The sequence below is a fragment of the Psittacula echo genome (assembly GCF_963264785.1).
Source record: "Psittacula echo genome assembly, chromosome: 1".
NCBI classification, from domain to species: Eukaryota; Metazoa; Chordata; class Aves; order Psittaciformes; family Psittacidae; genus Psittacula; species Psittacula echo.
Genome location: NC_137735.1, coordinates 51480447 through 51503701, shown reverse-complemented (window position 1 = coordinate 51503701; position 23255 = coordinate 51480447). Strand labels below are relative to the sequence as shown.

Below are 23255 nucleotides of genomic sequence, written 5' to 3'. Positions count from 1 at the left end.
TATAAGTTTCAGGTGCACAGACATCTTTATGGATGACAGCATATTCTAGTTATGGGGGACTATGCACAGGACACACAATGCAAGGGCGGAGGAAGCCAAGAAGATGAAACAAGTCTTTCCTGGCTATTGTCTTTCGTATCATACCTGTGAAGTTTAATAACCCCTAACGGCAAAGGGAGGCACCTGATGCCATGTAAGCACACACTGGTGACCAGAGTAAAGTCTGTCCTTTGACACCTTATTCCAATAGTAAAATTTGTCAATGGGAGTTAACATGCTGTTTGTGGTTACACTAAAACCACTACTGTTGTAGCATGCTGAGCAACACATTAAAAGTACTCAGCTTTACTCATGAAACTAATGGAAATCAAAGAAGACACTCAGCAGTCCTGGAGTTGCTTTGTCCTCTTGAGAGAGACCTCAAATGAATACAGAGGCTGTATTATTCTTTAGACTTGACCTTCCAACACACTGGCAGAAGGGTATAGTGTGGCACAAAACACCACTACCTGTAGATCACCTATGTTGTGGCTACAGCTCCTAGTAAAATTCAGCTGACACTTTTGATGTGTACTATCACTAATTTAAAAATCTAATCTGCCTTTAAAATTTTCAGATTGGAAGGAAAAGATATTTTCCAGAGTAAAATGAACTAGCAAAAATCAATCTTATTGGGAGTTTTCTGAAAGACCTGAATTACAGTAGAAGTGACAGTGAAAGAAATTACTTTCAGTCCTCCCACTCTCATCTAATGCAGCTCTCCTTCATCAATCCTAGACCCATTTAATGCTGGCCTACTTCAGATGACAGGCTCAGACTGCAACTTATCTTATGAATTTTTGTTTATTCCCATTTCTTTCCAAGTGCTGCAAGCTAAATATTAGAAGGTAAGAAAATTAAGGCATTGTCTTGACAATTCAAACAATATAACATGTAATTACAACAGACCAAAATATCAGGAAAAACCCACCTTAGGAGATAAAACATGAACCTATACAATTCCCAAGCAGATTTGTAATACCTTGTTAGTAGTAAATTTAAAGGTTTCTTCAAGTTAAAAATCACAAGAGAGGATTACAGGCAAGAAGGAGGAATGAAATAACAGGAAAAGGAGCAAAACATGGAAACTGAGAACCACAGCCTGGTGAAACTTTGGTATAATATAATTCTGGACTAATTATGGACATATAGTCCATAATTCTGGACTAAATTAAAAGAATTCCATCTTTGTAGTCCAGAACTATGACAGTGTTTCAGATAGAAATGGAAAAAAAACTCTTTAATGGACAAAAACAATTGGTGAAATGTTTCTTGGAGAAGTTTTAACCGCAGTTGGCATTTCTGAGATCAAGCCTGGTGTTAGCCATCTTGTGAAAAGTAATGCAATTTTTGTGACTAGTCATCCAGGAAGTAAATGGGCAAGATTAGGTCTTGCTCTGATTTAATATAAATTTAACAACTTCACTGGGAATGCACAATATTTATAAATAAAATTAATTTCTTAACACCTCAAGAATAATTTTCTTACTATCACTAAAGCAAATAGCTTGGCAGCATAGAGCCTACAATGCTGAGAAAACTTGGAATTGATTATTGAGAACAATAATGCCTCCTGAGGATTAATTATTGAAATACACTTTCAAAACAACTAAACACAGAGAGAAAAGCCATAAACCATTATTCTATGTCCTGAATTTGATAACTGTACTAAATGATGTTTCTGGATTTGAGAGCTGAACTGGGAGTCTGCTGCAACTATTCCATCTGCGAAAGAGAGGCTTGGATGAGAAGGCTCTACCCTTTTCCTACAGGAAGGACGCTACAAGAATCATGGCTTGCGATTTCTATTTGTGATAACCACAGCTGCCCTGGAAATATCGAACACTAAGTTTTCATTATTGACAAAACTTTATTTGTCACCAATGCTTACCATCAATGTATCTCAGTTGTGAATAACTTTGTCAAATTTCAATCATTCAATCTGCATTAGTTTCTGCTAGAGGTCTGCAGTGAGCTGAATTTCTGTGGAAGGAGTTTTAGCCAGATTTTTTTTTCATATGATTTTGAGAATTGTGAAAAAGATATTAATTGTGATGGTCTTGTTGAGGAACTCTAATACTATCAAACTTAAAAGGAAGGATCTTGATTGTGTCTGGAAAAGGAAGGTGAAGAAATAATAGGGTGGGTTATCTGGGGACAGACTTTGTTTTTGTTTTCTCTTGCAAAAATTCTGTCCACAGTCAGTGAATTATTGGCCTTTGGAAAAAAGCACAAAGGACTGAGAGTTGGCTGCTGTTTAGCCTTTAGCTTGTTAGAACAGTCACATCAATTATACTGTGCATCTGCAATTTCCATTTGCACAAATACAAAGTGTAGAACTCTGTTGCAAACAGTTTAGATCAATGCATGTCTTATGTTTTCTTTGTGAAAAGGACATTAATAGAGAGTTGGTGTAAGAGAAGCAGTTTATATCAACAAAGAGGCAAAGGCGTTTTATATTTCAGCTATTTCTGCCACAAGAAACAAAACTTAAAGTTTGACTGAGCTCTGTTATCTTTACAAAACTCAGCAAAGCAGAGCTCTTGAAAGGCAGAATCTTTCAGGGCATTAGCTATTGCTACTATTCTGTTAACAGCTTTCTTGATAATATTTTTTCCTGTTTTCAATTGGAAATGTTCAAGTCAGTATAGGACAAAAAAATACTTCACAGTCAATGAAGCCTGTACCTATTTCTACCTGCTGTGAAATAAATACAGTTTGCAAGTTGTTGGAAAATCTCTTATCATTAATTTTCATTCCTTTCTTTTCTTTTTTCACCCATACTTTTCTATTCTTCCTTAAACATTGCAGAGTATATTAATTTCCCCAGCGTACAAGCTGGCACATTATAACCTGAGTTTGTAAGGTTACATTGTGTGCTGAAGTGACCACAGCAAGCATGACATGTACCTTCAACAAGAGAATACAACCCCTTGAATTGGTAATGCCTTCCAAATAAGCCTGTAAATCAGAGGTTGAATTCCCTAGCCTTGCAAACATTGGCAGATTGCAGTGGTTTGAGAATAGAGAAGGAACTGAGCATGAGGCAGGGCTGGCAGCCCTGGACAATGTCTGAACAAGCTCAAGAGCCAGCTATTGCCTTTATTCTCCACACCACCTGTTTCTCTGCTAGCATTTTGTCTTTATTAAAACATAGGTGTTTTGTTGTTGTTGGTATTTTCTTTTATGTTTTGCTTGTTTTTCAATTATTTGTAATTTACATATGAAGAGAGACTTTCAGGTATTTTGTTTCACACATGAAACATTTCTTCAGGTCTTAACTTCCTAAAGAGAGAAAACTGCATCTAGGTATTATTATTACCATTACTATTAGTACTGTGACAATACTACAAATACATTAGGTAATAAGTTATAGGAATTGCTTTTTTCTTTCACTGGAAGTAATCGGATTGGAGTGGAACCAGTTTTTTTTTCACTGAAGTAATTATAAAAGGTTCCATAAAAGCCAAAAAATCAAGCAACTACTTATTTATTTATTTTATAAATAGTAAAAGTCACGTGTAGTGTGGAGTTTCATTTTCAAGATATTTTCACATATTAGTTTTCTAAAAATAAACATGAAGTAAATTAGAAAGAAAAAACACCTCAAAAGATATATTTGAAACATTTATGAATGTTGAAATGCTTAGAAATTCTCTTATATTTACTGTAAAAATAATTTAATGGACCCATTGTAAATTCATGGAAATGTTGGTATTCATTAATCTTAAAATCTGAAATATTAGATAATTTTTTGATGTTTATCTTCCTAGAATATAAATGATAGAGGCGATATTTTCATATGCCTACTCCAACAGTATTAGAGCTCTTCTGAGTTTATAGCTGGCCTGTTCTTTCTTCTGAAAGCAAGTCCTTTATATTTCAAACACTGTGCTTAAGGAACAAACCAAACTTACCCTGTCTTTGTCTATACTGAAAATCTCCTTGTATCTCCTCTGTCATCAGCTTCTAGTAGTATTATCTATTTTTAGGTACTGTTCAGTTCCTGACTTGGGTGTGGCTCTTAGCAATACATCATAAAGCATTTTTCTGTATGCCACTGGTGCGCTTACCATGGGCATGCTTTGGCTTCCTTTTTCCCATTATTTCTACAGCCTTCCTCCTTCTTATCTGGATGATTTTGAGGAGAAAGACTGTTATTATTCTTTTTGAGAAATACTAATAGTTTGTATAAATACATATCTTCAATATCAAACTTTTTAATGGTGATATCTTTTGGAACTGTTAAGTCTATACATGTGAAGTCTTTCGATTTGTTACATCCATATATTAAGATGGAACAAACACTTGAATTGAAGGTTTAGTTTGGTCTTTAGGTTTTATATAATATTTTTTGGTCAGCTTTCTAATATCTGCACAAGACTCCAGGAGTCAGATTTAGAAACAGAGGTCCTGGAAGCTCCTTAGCAAGCTCTTTAAAAATGTTTGGGTGAAATTTGTTTGGATTTGCTTATTTGAAAATGTCCGATGTTAGAAGCTGTCATTTAACATTCTCCTGAGTTGCTATTGACATGAGAACTATTTAACTTGCTTTTAATAAACACAAATGAGAAATATTAATTGCCTTTCTGGAATAACTATTTTGAATGGTATCACCTTCACGTAATGAACCATTATCATTAAGGTTTCTTTAGCTCCTAATAACATTTTCAAAACCCTCCTCCCTGTTGTCCTCAATTCTGACTTGCCTCTGTGTACACTTGCCCACCAGGGCATTCTTCCTGAAGTTTGCAGCTTCTAACTCCTTGGTACCATTAATGTTCCTTTTTCTTTCCCTCTGCTCTATATGTGCATTCAAAATGCTTCAACTTGGGCAGCCTGAGATATGAAACATACATAATTCAGACTTAATGCTCCTATTATATCTCACATCTTCTCTTACACGTTACAGATATGCACTACAGAAGCCAAACATCTGCTACTCCAGTGCGATTTGGTGGGCTGTAGCAGACACTGACTTCCATCTCATTTTGTGCTCCAGCCATTAGCACACAGTCTCTCAAGAAACCAAGATCTAGTCTTTCGCAATACCTCTTAAAAACCTAATGCCATTTTGACATAGTGACACTCTTCCCCTTTCGCCTACCTTGGCCATCTGTCATTCAGTACTTCATAGCGTCATATGTTCCTATAAGATTTCAGTAACACCATGAAGACCAAATCTATATTCATGAGTAATTCCAACTATTCTTGTTTATTACTCAGATTCCTTGTGCTGGTCTATAGGCGATTAAAGAATGCGTTCACTTTGTCATTTGGTGCCCTGATTAATGTTTTTCCCCTTTAATGTCTTACTTCTGAACTAAACAATCACTTCTCTCTCATTTGTTGTTGTTAGTGTAATGATCCCCTGACTAATCTCATTACGCTTGCTCCCTGGAAGATTGTTTCCTTTCAGCTGGGTGGGAAGCACTGCCCTCATTGCCCTCCCAGAAGGGAAGCAATGATCCGCAAAAGAAAGCTCTCCTTATTTATTTGTCTCCTTTATGTGACAGGGAGAATATCTGAGATGATCTTTCTTCACCTTCAGGCTTATTTCAAACCACTCCCAGTCTTCTGAAATCTGTAAAGTAGTTTGAATGCATCTTACACGTTCTTATACACTTATAGATCCTTATCAACAACTGTGAAAGGCAGCTAACTTGATGGTATATGCACAGCCTTGTGCAGGTAGATGTAGGCTCCCTCCAACCTCCTACCAAGGAGGGCAGGCATGAGCCAGCTCCAATCTGAGAGAGAGATTGCCACGCTACCTTGTCACTCTTGGTTATCGCTGGCCAGTAATCACCTCAAAGTTGTATTTCATACGTTGCAAACTCCCTCTGAAAATCCTCCATTTGCTACTGCTGTGCATCTGTTTGGATGTGCCTTTGGCATTTGGCTTGCATACTAAGGCTCATTGCTCAGCTGTTTCCTCATTAATAGGAAGAGATTACCCATGCTGAGATTTCAAATGCTGGGGCTAATCGAGGACCAGCGACACTGCCACTAAGCCCTCATCAAGTTGCAGCCCAGTGTACCCATCTGATAAATCTGGTCAGAGGGCCTTGACACATAACCTGATAGACAAACAGAAATATCCAAAAGATGGCCCAAATGACTACGCACAAATTATTTTGCTCTAGCAACAAGGAAAATAGGGTAGTGTTAGCCAGTTCAAAGCATTTTAGCCTGCTACTGTGCTGGCTCACCACTGGGTTAGCAACCTACAGACTGTTTATAAGTTTGAGTCTCTGCTAATTCTATTGTCAAATTATTTCTCTATCTGTCTTCAAACACCAAGCCTGCCCACCTTGCTGTTTCTACTGTAACCACTTCAATCTAGTGACAGAGAGCTAATCATTTGGCCACCAGATTCCCTTGTAAAACTCCTCCAAGATACAGCAGGAACTGTCATAGACGTCCTTGATTAAAATTTTGTTTCAATATTAATCTATCTGCAGAAGTCTGTCAGACACAGCTATTTAACTACATGCTTCCAATCACTTGTTTATGCACAGCCCTCCTTTTCTCCCTGGATCTAATTTACACACAACAGTAGATAGAGGCTCTATAAAGCTGAAAAATAATTTGTGACAATAGCACTACTAAGGGCAAATCAATGAGGGCAGTCAGATACAACATCCCTTTAGGTAAATGGGAGTTGCACCTATAAAGGTCAGTTTTAACTCTGTCCTAACCATCAGGTACTGAATACAGGCTTTCTATAATGTTCACTATTTCCATTTTGAAAACAAATGGGTCAAAGCCTCTTTTAAATCACTCCTAAATTATGTCTAGACAATGCAGGATTCAGCCTCAGAATAATCCAGATAGCACTGTGCTCTGCTACTGCTTCTAAAAGCTGCCTTTTTATAGCTGTAAAACCATTCCATAAGCCAAACCCCTATTCATCCTAAACCTAATGATCAGGTTTGCAGAGAGAAGAAAGCAGAAAATTGCTTCATGGGAGAAGCAATAGCACTTCAAACCCCAAATTTAATGGACTTTGTTTAAGGTTATATTAAACAGAAATGCAAGCCTCTGATTAAAAATGAGAACAGTACAATGATGAACATTTTTACTTCCTTTTTCTACTCAGGAAATTTTAGATAAAACCCAAACATTTAAATATATACTGAAAGTATAAAAAAAGTCTAATAAATGCATTCCAGAAGAAAGGGATCTAATGTGATAATGGAAAGTCTAACCTCTTTTCAGCTGAGCTGAGATTCCAATTTTCTGCATCACTAGCAATGATAATGTTACACAAACAGTGTTCAATCATTAAATTAATTCCCATTAAATCAATGTCCTTAAAGGCCAAACAGTCCTTTAATAATTACCTGATTAAAATGATGTTAGCATAACATATTAGTTATAGTATATTTATAATTCACTTCCCAACAATAAGTTATTTCTTTCCACCCATCTTGCTGAAACAGTGACAATGAGGGCAAAAGTTGGGAAGGGAAGCATGTCTGTCATATCACCACATAGCAAATGGCACTGGTCTAGCTTCTTCTGGTATGGGTGGTACTTACTTCAACAACATACTTTAATCAGATTTGTATTTCTGTTATATAGTATTTACAGTATGAATCTTTAAGAGATATAGGAATTAATGTCTGTCTTTAAAGCCTAGACCCACAAAACAAATTACTTATTTTAGATATCAGCAACTTCGCTGTAGTCAAATTCCATCTTTCTGTGGAATTAGCAAAATAAGATGTTTTCAGCTGAAAATCAAATCAAAGTACATCACAGATAAAATGTTACAAATGATAATGTGTAGTAATTTAATGCCAATACACTGTAGTGACTTGTGCAACACAGTTACGCAAGACAGTGCTTCTGAAAGTTGTGGAAAATGTATCATAAAAGTATATTTCGTTTTTCTCTTCTGCTGTCATTACAGAAGAAGAACAATGACTGCAGCTGAAGTTTGAAAATGCAGGTGTCTACTTGTATTTGCTGAAGTTACCGGGAACTCTTAGATTAAATATTACTGTACTTATACTACACATATCCAGATGCTGAAATATCATGCAAGTCTTGATATTTGAAAGTAAACCTTTTGACTGGTGTTAAGTATGACCAGATTGGAACTGTGAGGCTTGCTGCACACCTCTAATGAATAAATTGGCCAAAATCTCTCACGCTAATGCTGCTGAAATGCACTGTTTTATCAGAAGACTTAGCAGGGTTTCAAATTTAATTTTGGGGTTACCAAATACAGTACCATTCAATAACATAATGATAAATAATTGTGCAATAAGCCTAGCAATTTTACCAACAGCTGTTGGCTCAAAAGCAGCTCTGACCAGATAATGTTTTGTTGCCACTTTTACAACATAGGACAATAATTTCACATGATATAATTACAAACACACACACAGGCAGAGGCAAACATGGACTAGAGCTCAAAGTGCATGGGTAACAAACACAAGGAGCTGCCGGGGATGCTCTTCTACAGCACTGTGATAGAAGATTTAAGACTGCACCTGATTGCATGCCCATAGAAAGGCACTATTTGCAGCCACTGTGAATGCATCAAAATGATATATGCTTGCTATTATTTTAGAGAATATGGGCACCCAATCTTAACAACTAACCTTGAACACTGGCAACCTTCTGATTAGATTTCCAGAGGTGCTGAGACCCAATCTCCCTTTTACGAATGTCTGGATATGAATGCTCTAATGCCTGAAATGATCAACCATAATTATCATCTGTGGTGCATACTCATAAGTAGCTAGGAAGCTAATTTTAACATAGTGGTGGCCTTTCCATAGACTACTACTGACAGCGCAATATGTAGTACTTTCCGGGACGTCAAAAAGAACTGTGCACAATGGACTGAAAACAGGCCATCTGTACAAACAATTAACATTAAACTCAACAATGTCATTAATGAGGTATTAGAGTGCTGCTTTAGCTAAGTGCCTGTCAGGGAGGACATTATGAACAAGAGGGAGAAAGAGTCCCCTTTGGCTGAAACTGAGCAACTATGAACCAAGCAAAACAAAAGACAATTCAGTGAGACCATACGGACAAACAATAATTCCAGTAAAGCCTCCGCATCTTTTGGCAGGAGCTTCCCCCATCATCTCCCATTTTTTTTTTTTTTTTTTTTTTACCTCTGTGCAGCTCTGTGACGTCAGATTTTGGGAATAAAGGGAATTTTTAAAAACAGACCACATACTGAAAGACAAGTTTTTGCTTGAATTTTCAAAGTATTATGAAATGCTTTATAAATCTGTTCTTGCAAGATCTCCAAGCATACACCATCACAGAGTGTTACCTGACTACTTTAGAGGCAAGTGAACCACAGACATCTCAGATACATTAGCTCAGTTTTCATGTCACTAATTCCAGTTATCCTTTAATTTTCAGAGTGCTCCTCTGCAATGAACTCCTAACCTCGCATAATTCAATCATCACTAATGCAAGAGTTCTCATTATGTTCCTCGATAACACATTTTAGGATTTAGACTAAAATTCCACTTCAGGTACATCCTGTGATGTTATCAAAGTGATCTCTAAAACTCAGATGACCTAAAGTAGTACTGTGACAGTTCATAGAGAACAGAGGAAAGAAAAATCCCTTCATCCTTTAAGTTCCACTGAGAATAATGCTATAATGTCATTTATTGATGGAAATCACTAATACAAATGCTTACGTCTGAAAGTTGAATAACCTGGTTTTTACTGCAAATCAGCTATCACTCAGCTTATGATCTGGACTCAAATTTGTTAGAAGTGAAAAGCAACTTCAAAGATGACTTTATTGGATAGTGAGGATTTTCCTCCTTGGGGATAGATGTAGAAATGAAAGAGGCTATTGTAAGAACAGAATACATGCTTGTACCTAAAAATGTTCTATTAGCAAGTATATCTGAGCATGAACAACGAACACTCCCACTCAACAGATGTATTATCACCATTCCTTAGCAGCCTGTTTGCAGAAGACTTTCTCTTTCCCCTTCATTGTTATCTTTTCCTAGTGTGAGGGAAGCAGAGTCTTCAGTTAAAACTACACATGTTCTTTCACATCAGTTTTTGTCTGGTAGATGAAGTATCACAGATTTTTAACCAAATAACATCTCACTAACTTCAAAAGCACTGAAAAGGTAAAGTCCTACTTTATGATCTCTCCTTCTTCTATTGACAGTGGAAGAGTAAAAATTAAGCAGCAGAAGGTTTCTACAGCAGGATGCTGCTGTAATGAAGGCAATCCCCATAATTTGTGTGCTGGGAAGCTGACTCAAAAAAAAAAAAAGAAATAAAACCCCCCAACAGCTCTCATTTTCCCATATTTGCTGAGAGTGGACCTTCATTTCAGCAATCAGGGAAATCAACAGGATGGTAAACTTAAAAAAAAAAATTATTTGGTATCATTATTTGCTTCCTTTAATTGTATTAAGTTTGGCCTACTTCTTTTATACACATTTTAATATTACAAGAGGTCTGAGATAAAAAACTCAACAGCTGGAGAAGGGAGACTTGAGCAGTTTCAAAACCTCTTTGCTACTCATGCCTTTACAATTTGCAGGCAATTTTCCTGGCACCTACCCACCAGTTGGTGTCATAAAGAGCAGTCTCATGGGTGGATACAGTTATGGCACAGCTGTTGCAGAGGAGGGGCTCCCCACAGACCAAAAAAGCAATGGAAACTACCATGGGTTCCCCTCTAAACCCATGTTCATCTGGTGCCTTGGATATCCTCTGCTGAAAAAGGCTGATCTTTTTGCAGGTGAAATTGCTGTCACCCAAACAGAGGGGGAGTATTTTTAATAAAGCTAAAACTCATTTCTCACTTCCTCCCTATCCTAAACAGCCAAAATTGCCAATTTAAGTATAAGCGTCTCTGCAGAAAAATCAAATAGCAGGACAAGCAAAGCTTGCTTCTAAACATCTTTGCAGATTAAAATGTGGGTGACAGTCTTGTTTCATGCAAGAAACATTCAGTTCCTGGCTAAATTGTTCTTCCTCATTTTCTCAGTTAAATCTACATTATACACAGGTGAATCCTAAAATCAAAACTGATTACTTAATCTAATTTATTCATTCTTTACTCAAATGTAGTACAAAGTCATATTAAAAATCATAACAATTAAAGAAACTGTTCCAAGTAAAATATTCACCTTAGGATGCTTTTGAAAAAAAACACAGAAGGATGGACAGATGCTAGACATCCAATCCTACTTTTCTTTTTGTCTCATTTGGTCTTGATCAGCATTTATGCTATAGCCAGACAGACATTACCTTCTCACAGTCAATTAATCAGTCTTGGATCTAGTCCCAAGTGTAATGAAGATATTTTTTGAGCTTTCACGCCACCATTCATTTTCCACCTCCTCACAGAAGGTGTGTCAGACAGAACATCTCTAAATATACTGCCTCATGTACCCAGTGCTATTACTCAAGCAAGCAGGTGCACACAAGATACTGAAATCATTATTTTAGATGCCTCTGAGAACTACCTGATTCTTAACTTCAATTTAGGGGAAAATCCAAGCATATCCCCTGGCAGTTTAATGCTAGTGATATCACATTGTTGCAAACAAATGCCCACACTATCGAACATTTTACTCGGAGCATGGTTATTTCTTGGAATTATATTTTCAAAAAGAGACAATCAAATAAACCTCCAGAAGTGCTACGCACATAAAGTTGCATCCAATGTTTGCAAACGTGTACTATATACATGACAATAATTCTCAGTATACGTCGTCAGTGATCATTTGTTACCAAACACATTTGAGACATAGGACACAACTGTCAAAATTTAGTTATTTTTTTTATGCTGGCCGAACCACTGAGACATGAGATAAAGGAGCATGGGTACCCCCAGGGCTGCAGTAAGTTATTCAGGAAGACAACTTTATGAAGGTATGTGTACAGACTAATACATAAGCCAAGATTTAATATAATAAAATGTGAATTTCATAGCAACATAGAATCATAGAATAGTTAGGGTTGGAAAGGACCTTAAGAGCATCTAGTTCCAAGCCCCCATGCCAGGGCCAGGGATGCCTGTTGCCCAAGGCTCTACCAAACCTGGTCTTGAACACTGCCAGGTGGGGCATTTATCACTTCTTTGGGCAACTGTTCCAGTGCCTCACCACCCTCACAGTAAAGACCTTCTTCCTTATATCTAACCTGAACTTCCACTGTTCAAGTTAAAACCCATTCCCCCTTGTCCTATTGCTACAGTCCCTGAGGAATAGTCCCTCCCCGGTGAGGTCTCCACGCAGCCTTCCCTTCTCCCGGCTGAACAGCCCCAACTTTCTCAGCCTGTCTTCATACAGGAGTTGCTCCAGCTCCCTTTTCTTCCTCATGGCCCTCCTCTGGACTTGTTCCAACAGCTCCATTTCCTTCTTATGTTGAGGACACCAGAACTGTACACAATAGTCCAAGTGGGGACTCACGAGAGCAGAGTAGAGAGGCAGGATCACCTCCTTCGACCTGAATTTGGGGGTTTCATATTTAAAGGTGGAACTCAAATGTCACAAATACATCTGGTGATTATATGCTAGAAAAAACACGGAGAATGGTTTGTTTCCTAACTTGTGTGGTATTTGACTTTTCATTTTCCCAGTTTACGGTTGTGCATTTTAGGCTCAGCAATTCTGTTCACCTTGTTACAGGAATATGTCAAGACATGGCATTAGCTTGAAGAGCAATTAAAATTGTTAACTAATGAGAATGGCATTTAAGTTTTGCTTTGTATCAGAAGATATGAAACATGTTTTTATGAAGGAAGATAGGCAATATCTCCATTTTACAAATGAGAACTGACATACAAGATATTTAACGAATTTTCTATGACCAACCAGCAGATCAGAGGCAGAGTCCAAATTAGGAACTAGGTCTTAGTCCTAAAGCCTTTATGCTGGATCTTTTCTGATTTTCTAAAATTAAAAAAAAAAAATAATTAGGTTTCACCATGTGAAGATATAATTGATTTCTAACACTTCTTTTTTTATTAATGCTTTTAAATTTTTCCTCTCAGTATTAAATACATAGAGGTTGGTGTTCAGTTAATTAAGAGAAAATGTCACTAAGAAAATATGTTGCTACAGCGTAATGGTTTCCTGCTGATAGGGATATGCTGAGAGTGAGATAAGCAAGATAGAGTAATTTATGAAGCAACAGCACACTTCAAGCAGAGGATTTCAGGAGGATTATATCACACGTTGGGTGGCAATGCAAAGAACAGACTGAGAATTCTGAGCAGCTTTAACCATCCGAGAAGTATTATAATAACTTGGAAGAACCAAGGCTTGGAGCCTATTTTATTGCTCTTATGAAATGTAATTTAAACAAGGCAAACAGTAAGATTTGCTCATTGACTGGGCATTATGAACATAATGGCCATTACAGACACCACTGAAGACCAATCAAAACCTCCAGTTGTGACCAGCATTTTAAACTAACCAAAACTTAGGAGGATAAAAAAAATGTCCACCAGTGATGCTTTCACATCATTCATTTCATAACTTTGCTAGATTAAGCAATGGTATTAAGATCTCTTAAGAAAATAATACTTTTGCAGGTAATACTTCAAAAACCTATTATCCTATGGTCAAACCCTATTTATAAAACTTTAATGAATGTCTGTTTTGTTGCAGTCCCTGAGAAGTGATTAAATTTTGAATGATTCAGTAATTTTAAAAATACTTCCTGTTATAGCAAAGAAACCAAAAAATATCATCTGCTTGGTTCCCTTTCTTATAGACATTTCTAAGTGAAACCAACTTGCATCTTTACCTGCCTAATCCTGCCAGACCAGTGAGAAATACCTCCTCTTACATCAAAATACAAAGCAAAATGAACAGAGTGGGATAAGAGACAGTCTTTCTATTGTGTCTTTCATACGAGATAGAAAACGTAATTTTCTACGTAACTATTTTGCCTACGTTCGGTTGAATCCTATTAAACTAAGTAAGCTTATCACTACATTCTGAAGCAAAATTTGAGAGGCTGCTCTCAAAATAAAATGCTCCAGAACATTCCTCTGCAAGTTCTTGATAAAAAGTATGCAGCATTTCACCTGTCTCCATAAACGATCTATTATACCAAAAGGGCTTGGAATAACTCTAAATCCTGAGCTTATGTTTCTTAAATCATTAGTTTTCTCCAGTAATGGTGAGAGCAGAGTGCTCTCTAGAGTATTTCATAACAAGAGGCCATAAAGTAGTAGGAAGCTAATAGAAAACCTTCAGGAGATTAAACCAGGTTCTCAGCAAGTATAAATAGACATTGTGCCATTGCAGCGTGTTGATTCAGTTAATCTTGATGAAGTTTTTAGTAAACCAAATTTTCCCTCTGAGACAGTTCTTTGGCCCCTGTTCATATGGCAGATTTCCAACATTGGCATGTTCTAATGACGGCAAAATTTGAGGGAATCGCAACAGTGCCAGGGCTGAAGAGAAATAAAATCACAACTGAATAGAATAGCACAAAAGTTGACCAAAGACTATATAATACATCACTGAGACGACCAGTTGAGGTAGGAAGTGACCTCTGAAAGTCATCTTGTCCCCCAACCCAAGCATGGCCTCTTAAAGCCAGTTGCCCAGGACCATGACCAGATGGCTTTTGAATATCTCCAAGGATAGAAGTATATCCTAGGGATATACTGCCCCACTGAACGGCAGTGCTCAGTCAGCTGGGTGGGCCCCAGCACGCAGGTACACGGAATTGTTACTCCCCAGGGGTAGGACTTTGCACTTGGCTGAGCTTTGTTGTATATATAATAATAGAGGCCTGAGGAAGAGCCAAGTCAACAGTGAAGAACAGAAGCAGTAGGACCAGTAGGGTCCCAAGAAGAATGTTACAGCACTGGTGACCATCAGCTGCAGTGTGAGCAAGCAGAGAGCAAAACCTGTAAGGAGCAATTGAGAAGCCAAGGGGAAATATGGAGGGGGAGAGAAAGGAAACCCACTGAAAAGGAAGCCTTAACATTTTCTGTCCAATTGGCAAAAGATAATTTTGAAAAGCGGCAAAATACAGAGCATTTGCCACTTAGTTTTCTAAGATGAGCAAGCAGAAAAGAACAAATTCAGAAGCCATGACACTAAATTTCAACATAATTGAAATCCTCCAGTCTAAGTCTATGAATTCGCTTCCTCTTTAGACATAACCAACCAATTCATAGGTAACAGATGATATCTAAACTACTCATGTCTGAATGAATAGTTCCAAGTCAGAAACATTTGTTTTCAAGATAATCCCCAGTGCTGCATGGCCAAGATCACCAAAAAGTCTCTCCCTTCTTAGTGGTCACAGTATATTGCAAATTAAGCAGGTGTATTGGGCAGTAAGACGAAGCATTTCAATGCACGAATTATTATATTTTATTTAAATGAAGGGCTTGAGCAAAGAAACCCCCACCACTTATCAGTTTATACACTTTATATAAACTGAGCCTCTCCAGTTACATTGTACCTCTGTCTTCAGAATTGTCTCATCTAATAAAAAATAACACATAGCTTACAAATACAAAAATAATGTATATAAATACATACACACTCATCTCTGTAATGAATAAACATAAAATTAAAAGGGCAATTGAGAGAAAATACACCTTAGTGTTATGAGAGTCTCAAAATTGTACCTAGACTGGTCACTTCAACATGGAAAAAAAAAATTTGAAGGCCAAGTTCAAGACCTAAGTTTAAATGATATAAGCAGCAGTGAAATTAAGCTTCAGTCTACCTTCAAGGAAACCATTAAAAATACTTCAATTTTACAGCTGAGTATGACAGTAATCGTAAATCTGCCTTAAAAAACTATTGGACTGGTTTGTGCTGACTCCAGTCTACAGCCAATGACACAGTATTTTTCTCTGGTTTCAAAAATTGCAAAGGTTAAAACTTGTTAATAGAATTTGATCAGAACATTGGAGTCAAGGCTGAAAGAAAATATGAAGTGATACAGTGGACTGGAGCTACCTGCTAAAATCTGCAGAATTTTCAACTCTTTCAGAAGAAACAAGCAAAAGGAGTTCTTTCCATTTTAATCAAAAGAGGTTGTGAGTTTCCTTAAAGAGAGATCTGCATTTTTGCACCAAAGGCATCTTTTGTCTTCAGAGCTGTGGTAGGCCTGGAGTGTGCCAGCCTGTATGCTTGCAAATCTTTCCTCTAGCTAGGGAATAGAAAGAGAAGACAATGCCAGAATGTGCTTGCTAGCCCCAAACAGAGAATCCAGTGGTTATCAAAGCACTAGCAATCCTTGGTTCATGCTGCTTTGTTTCTGTCAGCACAGGACACAAAAGCAGCACTGGTTGTATATTTTGATCACAGAAATGAGTACCTTGTCATGTTTTAAATCACAAGCTGAAAGACTTAAGTGAACGTGACAGTATATGAAATGTCCCATGCTGCCACACTTAAGATATGCCAATCATAATTAATAGCAACAGATTTGCTATTCCAAAACAAATAAAACCTGCAGAGTTTTTCTGCTGAATGAAGAGATGATGAGTGAAAGCAGAAGCAGAATTACCACAATAGCCAGTTAGCCTGTCAGAGGAAAATACTTTCATTTGTCTGTCTTCACAAGGGTTAGTAAACAATAATGCTTCAGCTAATAACATTTTTGTTATATTCAAATTGAATGTGAAATACAGACTGACATTGCAAATGTATCTCTCTTCTTGCACTGGATTTCTGAGGTCTTCTGAGTCTTTATGTTTAAATTCGTCTGTGACTTTCATGTATTTTGGCACCAACCCTATTTAATTTGTGTCATTTTTCCTTCTAGCAAATTAAAGGCTGTCCTGCTTGTTGTTTGAAGAAGAGATATATCTACAGCTTCCCCTCTCTCAGCAGGAACCAAGTAAATATATTATTTTAGTGGATTCTAAACAGTTGTGCTGAAAACTCACTTGCTAGGGTGATAAGATCTCTCTTTCTGTGAATAAATGCCTCTCACCTTCCAAGTTGTCTGAATGTCTGAAGTCCCACAACAGTTTTGGTGCTCCCAGCTGCCAGGTCCCGCCATCAGGTTTTACTAATAACGCATTGCACCTCGTGACCCTCTTACTGTAGATACAGATCTCCTTGAACAAATTACTATTCTTTTTTAAAGCAAATTCTGCCTTTTCCTTGTCATCTGGTCCCACTTCCTTTAATCTATTTTCTCCCTTATCTTCATGCTTAATTCAAGGCTTCTCTCTAAGCCCTCCTCAAGCATTCATTTTTACTTACTGGTCAAAGAAATCTTTTTTTTGTAAGCAAATTGAGAACTATTGAAGAGCTCCCTTGACAGCTACTACTCTGGACCTATGACTTAGGAAACTTTGGGACACCAGGCAATGCAGGTTTACTTGTAGAGATGCAAGGCAAACAATACAGATAGTAACTCACGAGAGTGAAGTGTGTGATTAAACTAGCTTTACCTCCTTTAAACCTTTGCTGGGCAGTCTCCTATAAGGCTTTTAGGGACTAATGAGGTTGGGAGTACAGCAGGAATGCTAAGGCTAATACCAAGAAATAAACCTATGTAAAATTAGTTGCAATCATGCAGTAAAGAAACTAATTCACAAGTTTCAGTCTAACAGGCAGACAGATGTAATGAGTCTAGTTCTGTAACAGACCAACTGCTCTTTCACAGTTGGATTCTGTAAACAATTACACTGGAGATATTTTGGACAGAGAGAAAACTTTATAAAGCCACCCACATACATTCAAAAAACTTGTGTAGCTCTCAGCTGGCTCTGAAGTATTTGGTTTTCTTATAAAAAAATAATTCCACAACAAACATGAAACAATCTCTTCAGCTTTCCTCAGATCACCATCACTGCTATGATAATTTTACAAGTAAGGTCTCTAGATCAATGTGTTTAAAATCATATCTTTTATGGTAATTCTGAACTTCAGCTTTTCTTCTTTTTTTGGATAGTGGTGTTAATTTAGCTTTTTTTTTCTGTTCTAGGAGTTTCATAGTTGATTTTCATGCATACTTTTAGCTTTTATGGTTGCCATCTGATTGCATCTAACAAGGAATAATGTAATTTCTCCATTATACGTTTCCAGTGCTGTCTAAAATGGTGCTTTTACCTACAGTGTTCCATCCAAATTCATGTTAAAATCCAAAAAACTAAGTTGGAGTGTTCAGGCTGCAGCAGCCATGGCTCTTTGCAGAGCAGATGTTCCATGCAATTACAAATATGTGTACCTGCGGTGCCAGTAGTGACTGACGAACAATTGCAAGGGGATATGCCAGAAGGTATTCATTCTGTTTTGTTGTCAAGTGTTATTATCTAAATCTTCTTTGTTCTCATATGAAGCTGTGGTTTTGTATTCCACTTTACATTACAACTCTGATTTGTAGACCAGAATTCTAAGTAGCATGTACCATACCAAGATCTGTAGTCCCTGATGTCTTTAGGATTCATGGTTATAGCTCTGCCAGAACAGGTAGATTGTGAAGAATTAGGGAATATAAACAGAATTGGAGAACAGCCTGGGCTACACCAGCTGCTAGAGGGTACTGAGAAAGCATCCAGCAAGGCCAGAGAAGGTTGAGTCTGAACATTATATAGGAAAACTGAGATATAGCAGAAGAAGGAGGAAAGAGTATCAGCTACAATAAGACCATTTTGTGCTGGTGACTAGTCTAAACTTAGTTCAAAAGCTAAATACCAACACTTTCTGTCTGACTGCACAAGAACACAGCACTCACAATAATTCTCCAGTATATGCAAAATACTTTTTTTTTTTTTTTTCCCTTGGGGAAAATCGTCTTTCTCTAATTGTAGTAATAGACAACTACAAATCAAAACAAGTTAGCATGTAACGACGTCTCACAGTTCCCACACTGGACAGACAAATATCTTAGAAGTCTTATAGCAGAAGGCTTTCCAGTGTTTCCAGCCTCTCTGGGCTGTGAGAGGGAGGCAGGAAGAGGAAGGTTTCTATAGCAATGTTTTCTCTCAGAAGCAGAGTCTCTCTCTGTCTCTTACCTTGTTGCACAAAGGATCCGTACACAAACCACATGGAGTTATAGAGGGTTGTGGAGGTCATGGATCCCATCTGAAGGCGTGGGGGGTTAAGCCAGTTCAAGAGGTAGACCAGTAGCCCTACTAAGAGCACAGTGCCAGCTATGCATGCCCACAGGGAGAGGTCAAATGGTGCCAAGCAGGCAAACATGTCCACTGTCTTCTCTGCCTTTCGAAGCAGCACACCCACGGAGTAGTCCATGTAACGTGTTGTGAAGTCCACCACATTTTCCCTGTCAGGAGTGATGGTTAGGGCAGAGATCCCTATGTCAGCTCTCTGAGAAAAGAGGGAGAGAGAACAACATGCATAAATAGGAGCTATAGAAAGGATCTTCATTCCTCTGTGACTTAAGCAAGTTATAGAGAAGCAGATGCCAAGGCCAATGTCTTAAGTATCGTATATATGAAACCAGAAATGTGACTAAGGCCTGAACAGAATAGCTGTACCACGTGTCTGCCTGTAAGCAAACCTCACTTAGTGGACTTGGACACATTAGCTTTCCATGTTGTTATTTTCCAAGGAATCAAAACACTTCAAATACAGAGAGTAGCTGGAGGAAATCTATTTCTGGTCATTCTTCTCAGTCTGGCTTACAGAAGCCATCACTGTCATTGTGGCAAAAGGCAGACCTTGTGTATAGCATTTCCAATCACAGGAAATTAGTTGCCTGACAGAACCACACGACATACAACATTTTGGTGACATGATGATTATGACTAAGGGCCACTGCACTGGGAGAACTTGAAATTCTGAAAAACATCAATTTTGGCTGCAGCCTGAAGTGCAGAAAAGCAGATGTTCTGCACAGTTCCTTTGCTATTAATTCCTTTATATCCTCCTGCTAAGCAATTCCTTTTGCAACGTGTTCTGCAGCTACCTTGGACTCCCTTTGTGCCATTTAGGGCTTTTTTTTTTTTTTTTTTGTAATTTAAAGAACCCATTTCAGATGAGAAGAGGATGAATAAAATTCCTTGATCTAATCATTGTATTTCACAGCCTGCCTGGATATTAGGTCTCCAAAGACATCAGGCACAACTACAGCAGGTGCTATGTTACTTCTCATAGGAACAATTATAAATGCAGTCAAAACAAGAAAGAATATTTAAGACAGACACATTAACATAATTTTAAAAAGCCCCAATACCAAAGACTGTAAATTCTATATATTTTACTATAAAAAAGAGTACTTAAAATACTTTAAGCTGCTAGTAGCTTGATTGAATCCATTTCTGCTCTGCCTAAAGCAGTGTGTGGTCCTTCAGAAGGGGTTGAGGAGAGCACTAAGGCTTGAAAGTACTGTGTCAAATTTTATTAACCCTCTTGAACTTCTTTCTTTTTGCCCAAAGAATGCAGAGATTACTAGCTCCTTAGAAATGTGATGTGAAATATTAAGTGGGAAGGTATGGCAGCTGAAACTGATTAGAACTAAATTTGCAAATCATCTGGGCTCTTTTAATGCCATCTGCAAAACACTTTGCTCCCCATGGTACAAACACACTTTTAATCACAGCGCACTTAAGACTTTGGTTTCAATGACATTAACTTTGTATTAATTGTCCACTTGCTTCAGAAAGTGGCAGAAGATAGCTGGAGGCCTGATGACTGGGACAAAAAAAGTGTTTGAAAATATTGATTTGCTTGAAAGCCATAAATTAGACCTTCAGCTTTAATGTGTGGGCTAGATTCTCTGGTGTCTTAAGTGAACCTCTGTTGATGTGCACAGCTGAAAGCATGGCTTCATGAATTCACTTCATGTCCCTTCCTAGCAATTTTTTGTGAGTGATGATTTAACTGCCCTTTGCCTATGGGCAGCAGCAAACTCAGTCAGAAATCCAAGTAAAAAATTCATCAGAATTATCCACGGAAAAGATTGTGAATATAAATCTATTTTAAAGATAATTTACAAATGTGTAAGTCCAGGGCTCCACACCAAAAGTTGCCAAACAGGAAAATATGGTTGTATTTACTGAATAGGGTTGGTTTGTTTTGTTGTTTTTTTTTTTTTTTTTCTTGAATATATATCAAAAAGTGAAACAGGAATTCAGGGTTAAAGGAAGACAAACTGAAACAAAAAGTCCTAGACTTTGCCCCTGTTGTTTAATTTCAGCTATGTTGTTAATTGCCAGCATGTTACCAAAATACTTCCCTACCACACTAGATTATTGTGAGGTGCAAGTTGTATTTGTAAGATGTTTAAAGATTTTCCACTGAAAACAATAAACATAAGTAAAGATACTTTTACCAAATAATGGATTACTATAGGATTGAATCATATAATCAGAGAATCAGAGAATAGCTAAGATTGGAAAGGACCATCTAGTTCCCACTCCCCTAAGGGATGCCTCACAGTAGACCATGTCATGATTAATAGTCATGATTAATAGAATTTTCTTTTGCCTTTTTTCCTTTTTTTTTTTTTTTTAAGACAAATATATTTAGCCATGAAATACATTGAAGGACATTGCATGAAAAAACACAGTGTGTGGCATTTGTAGAAAAACTGCTTGTATTTTACTCTGGGCAACAGTCTCTCCAAATTCCCCAGCATTATGGTTCTACTCTATGACAGCCAACTATGACAGAGGATCAACGTTGTCCTAATGGAAATTTTGCATTTCCTTTGTCATACTGCAGCAGCAATCATGATATAATTATATCTTGCAATTAAAGAGTGGTAGTATAGTAAAAAATTGAAAGGAGAGAGTAAAGTCCTGACTTCCCAGTCCTCCTGTGTTTAACTGTTAAAAAAAGAAAAAAATTTACACTGAAATATGACAACTCATATTCTTAAACTACTAAATTGAATCAAACACCAGTATACCAGAAAACTATATTTAGCATAAAACCAAGGTTAAGCCTAACTTAACAGTTGATCTACTGGTGGTGAGCATTCTTCATTATATATAGATTCTGTCAACTTGTATTAAAATTGTAAGATGGAAAAAATTAAATGCTTGTCATTAACATGTCAAATTGGATCAGAGAAGACATCCATTTGAAGTAGTCAAGGTTCACTTAGTGCTTCTAAGATAGAAAGGCAAACACATGCAATTATGTCAATATTTAGATATGAAGCTGCCAATCTGAATGATAAACATGTAAAACTCTCCACTCGCTAAGTTTTTGCAGCACCAAAACCAGCTATCATCATCTTAGATGTCTGTTTAACACATTTCTGATGAATGAAACTGTGACTTCTGAAAATGACTGACTGAATAAAAACAGCAGAGGGCATTATTTTTCTTTATGTGACTGACTTAAGAATTTATGTTCCTTATCAGTAGCTCTCTTGAAGTCATTGTAGAGCAACATTACCAGAATTGGAAAATCTAAAATAAATGTCTGACAAATAGGTCTGATAGCATTGTTACTGGTGTCATAGAACCAGCTAATCAGCAAAGACTGAAATCCCTGAAGTGACCCTAAGCTATTGCTTAGCAAGCACATCTCATACACACAGAAAACAATCCTATTATGATTCTTGTGGTTTGTGATCAAGAACAGGAAAAATAAATGAATCTACTTTAAATTTCTCCTATGAGCCTATCATTTTATACATTTTAAATATTAAATCAAGCTTCAAAGAATGACAGAAGCAATAAACCCATGCTACTCAGTTATTAATATGGACATGCAAAAATTAATCAGAGAAAAATTTTTGCTCAACTTGACACACATACATGCAAATAACTGCCCTTTTACCCAGATATTATTTATAACTCTCGCTTTTTCCTCCCTATTTGTTTTTTTCCCTTCCTATGCTACTTCCCTTAGGAACATGTGTTAAAAGTGTCTCATAAGACGCTTCTAGTTGACTTGCAGATTCTCTTAAAAATATTTAGGTATGTATTTAGTTTTCCTTTTCTGATGGGCCTAAGCGGAATCAGGCATTTTTCCCTATGCTAGTTGCTTCCTGATGGCTCCTCATTGGAAAGAACAAAAAATCCTAGCAATGAAGGTAGCATGGTGAAATGTGGGAAATAATGGTTGATGGATGTGAATATCCCCAGGAAGTTCAGAGCCGTGCTGGAATGGAAACCTACTGTCCTCTCCCAGAAGTGACATTAGCCACTTCTCTTGCCTGTCACACAGGCTCCTCCCTCTGCTGATGTGCACTTGAGGGCAACTAAGGGAAGCATGTGAAAAGACAGATAATTAACAGCAAGAGAAAGATTTGCAGTAGAGTGTTGCTCCCGAGATGGT

At 37.3% G+C, this 23255-nt stretch overlaps 1 protein-coding gene across 2 annotated transcripts in view; it reads right to left on the bottom strand.

Annotated features, from left to right (window-relative positions):
• GRID2 (glutamate ionotropic receptor delta type subunit 2) overlaps window positions 1-23255 on the bottom strand; it is a gene marked incomplete at its 5' end in the record, with an annotated part of 729364 nt that overhangs the window by 113884 nt on the left and 592225 nt on the right. For both annotated transcript variants that reach the window (XM_080624929.1, XM_080624930.1), the window contains one exon: window positions 19016-19328. In XM_080624929.1, coding sequence (XP_080481055.1) covers window positions 19016-19328 — 313 coding nt within the window. The remainder of the gene's footprint in view (window positions 1-19015; window positions 19329-23255) is intronic.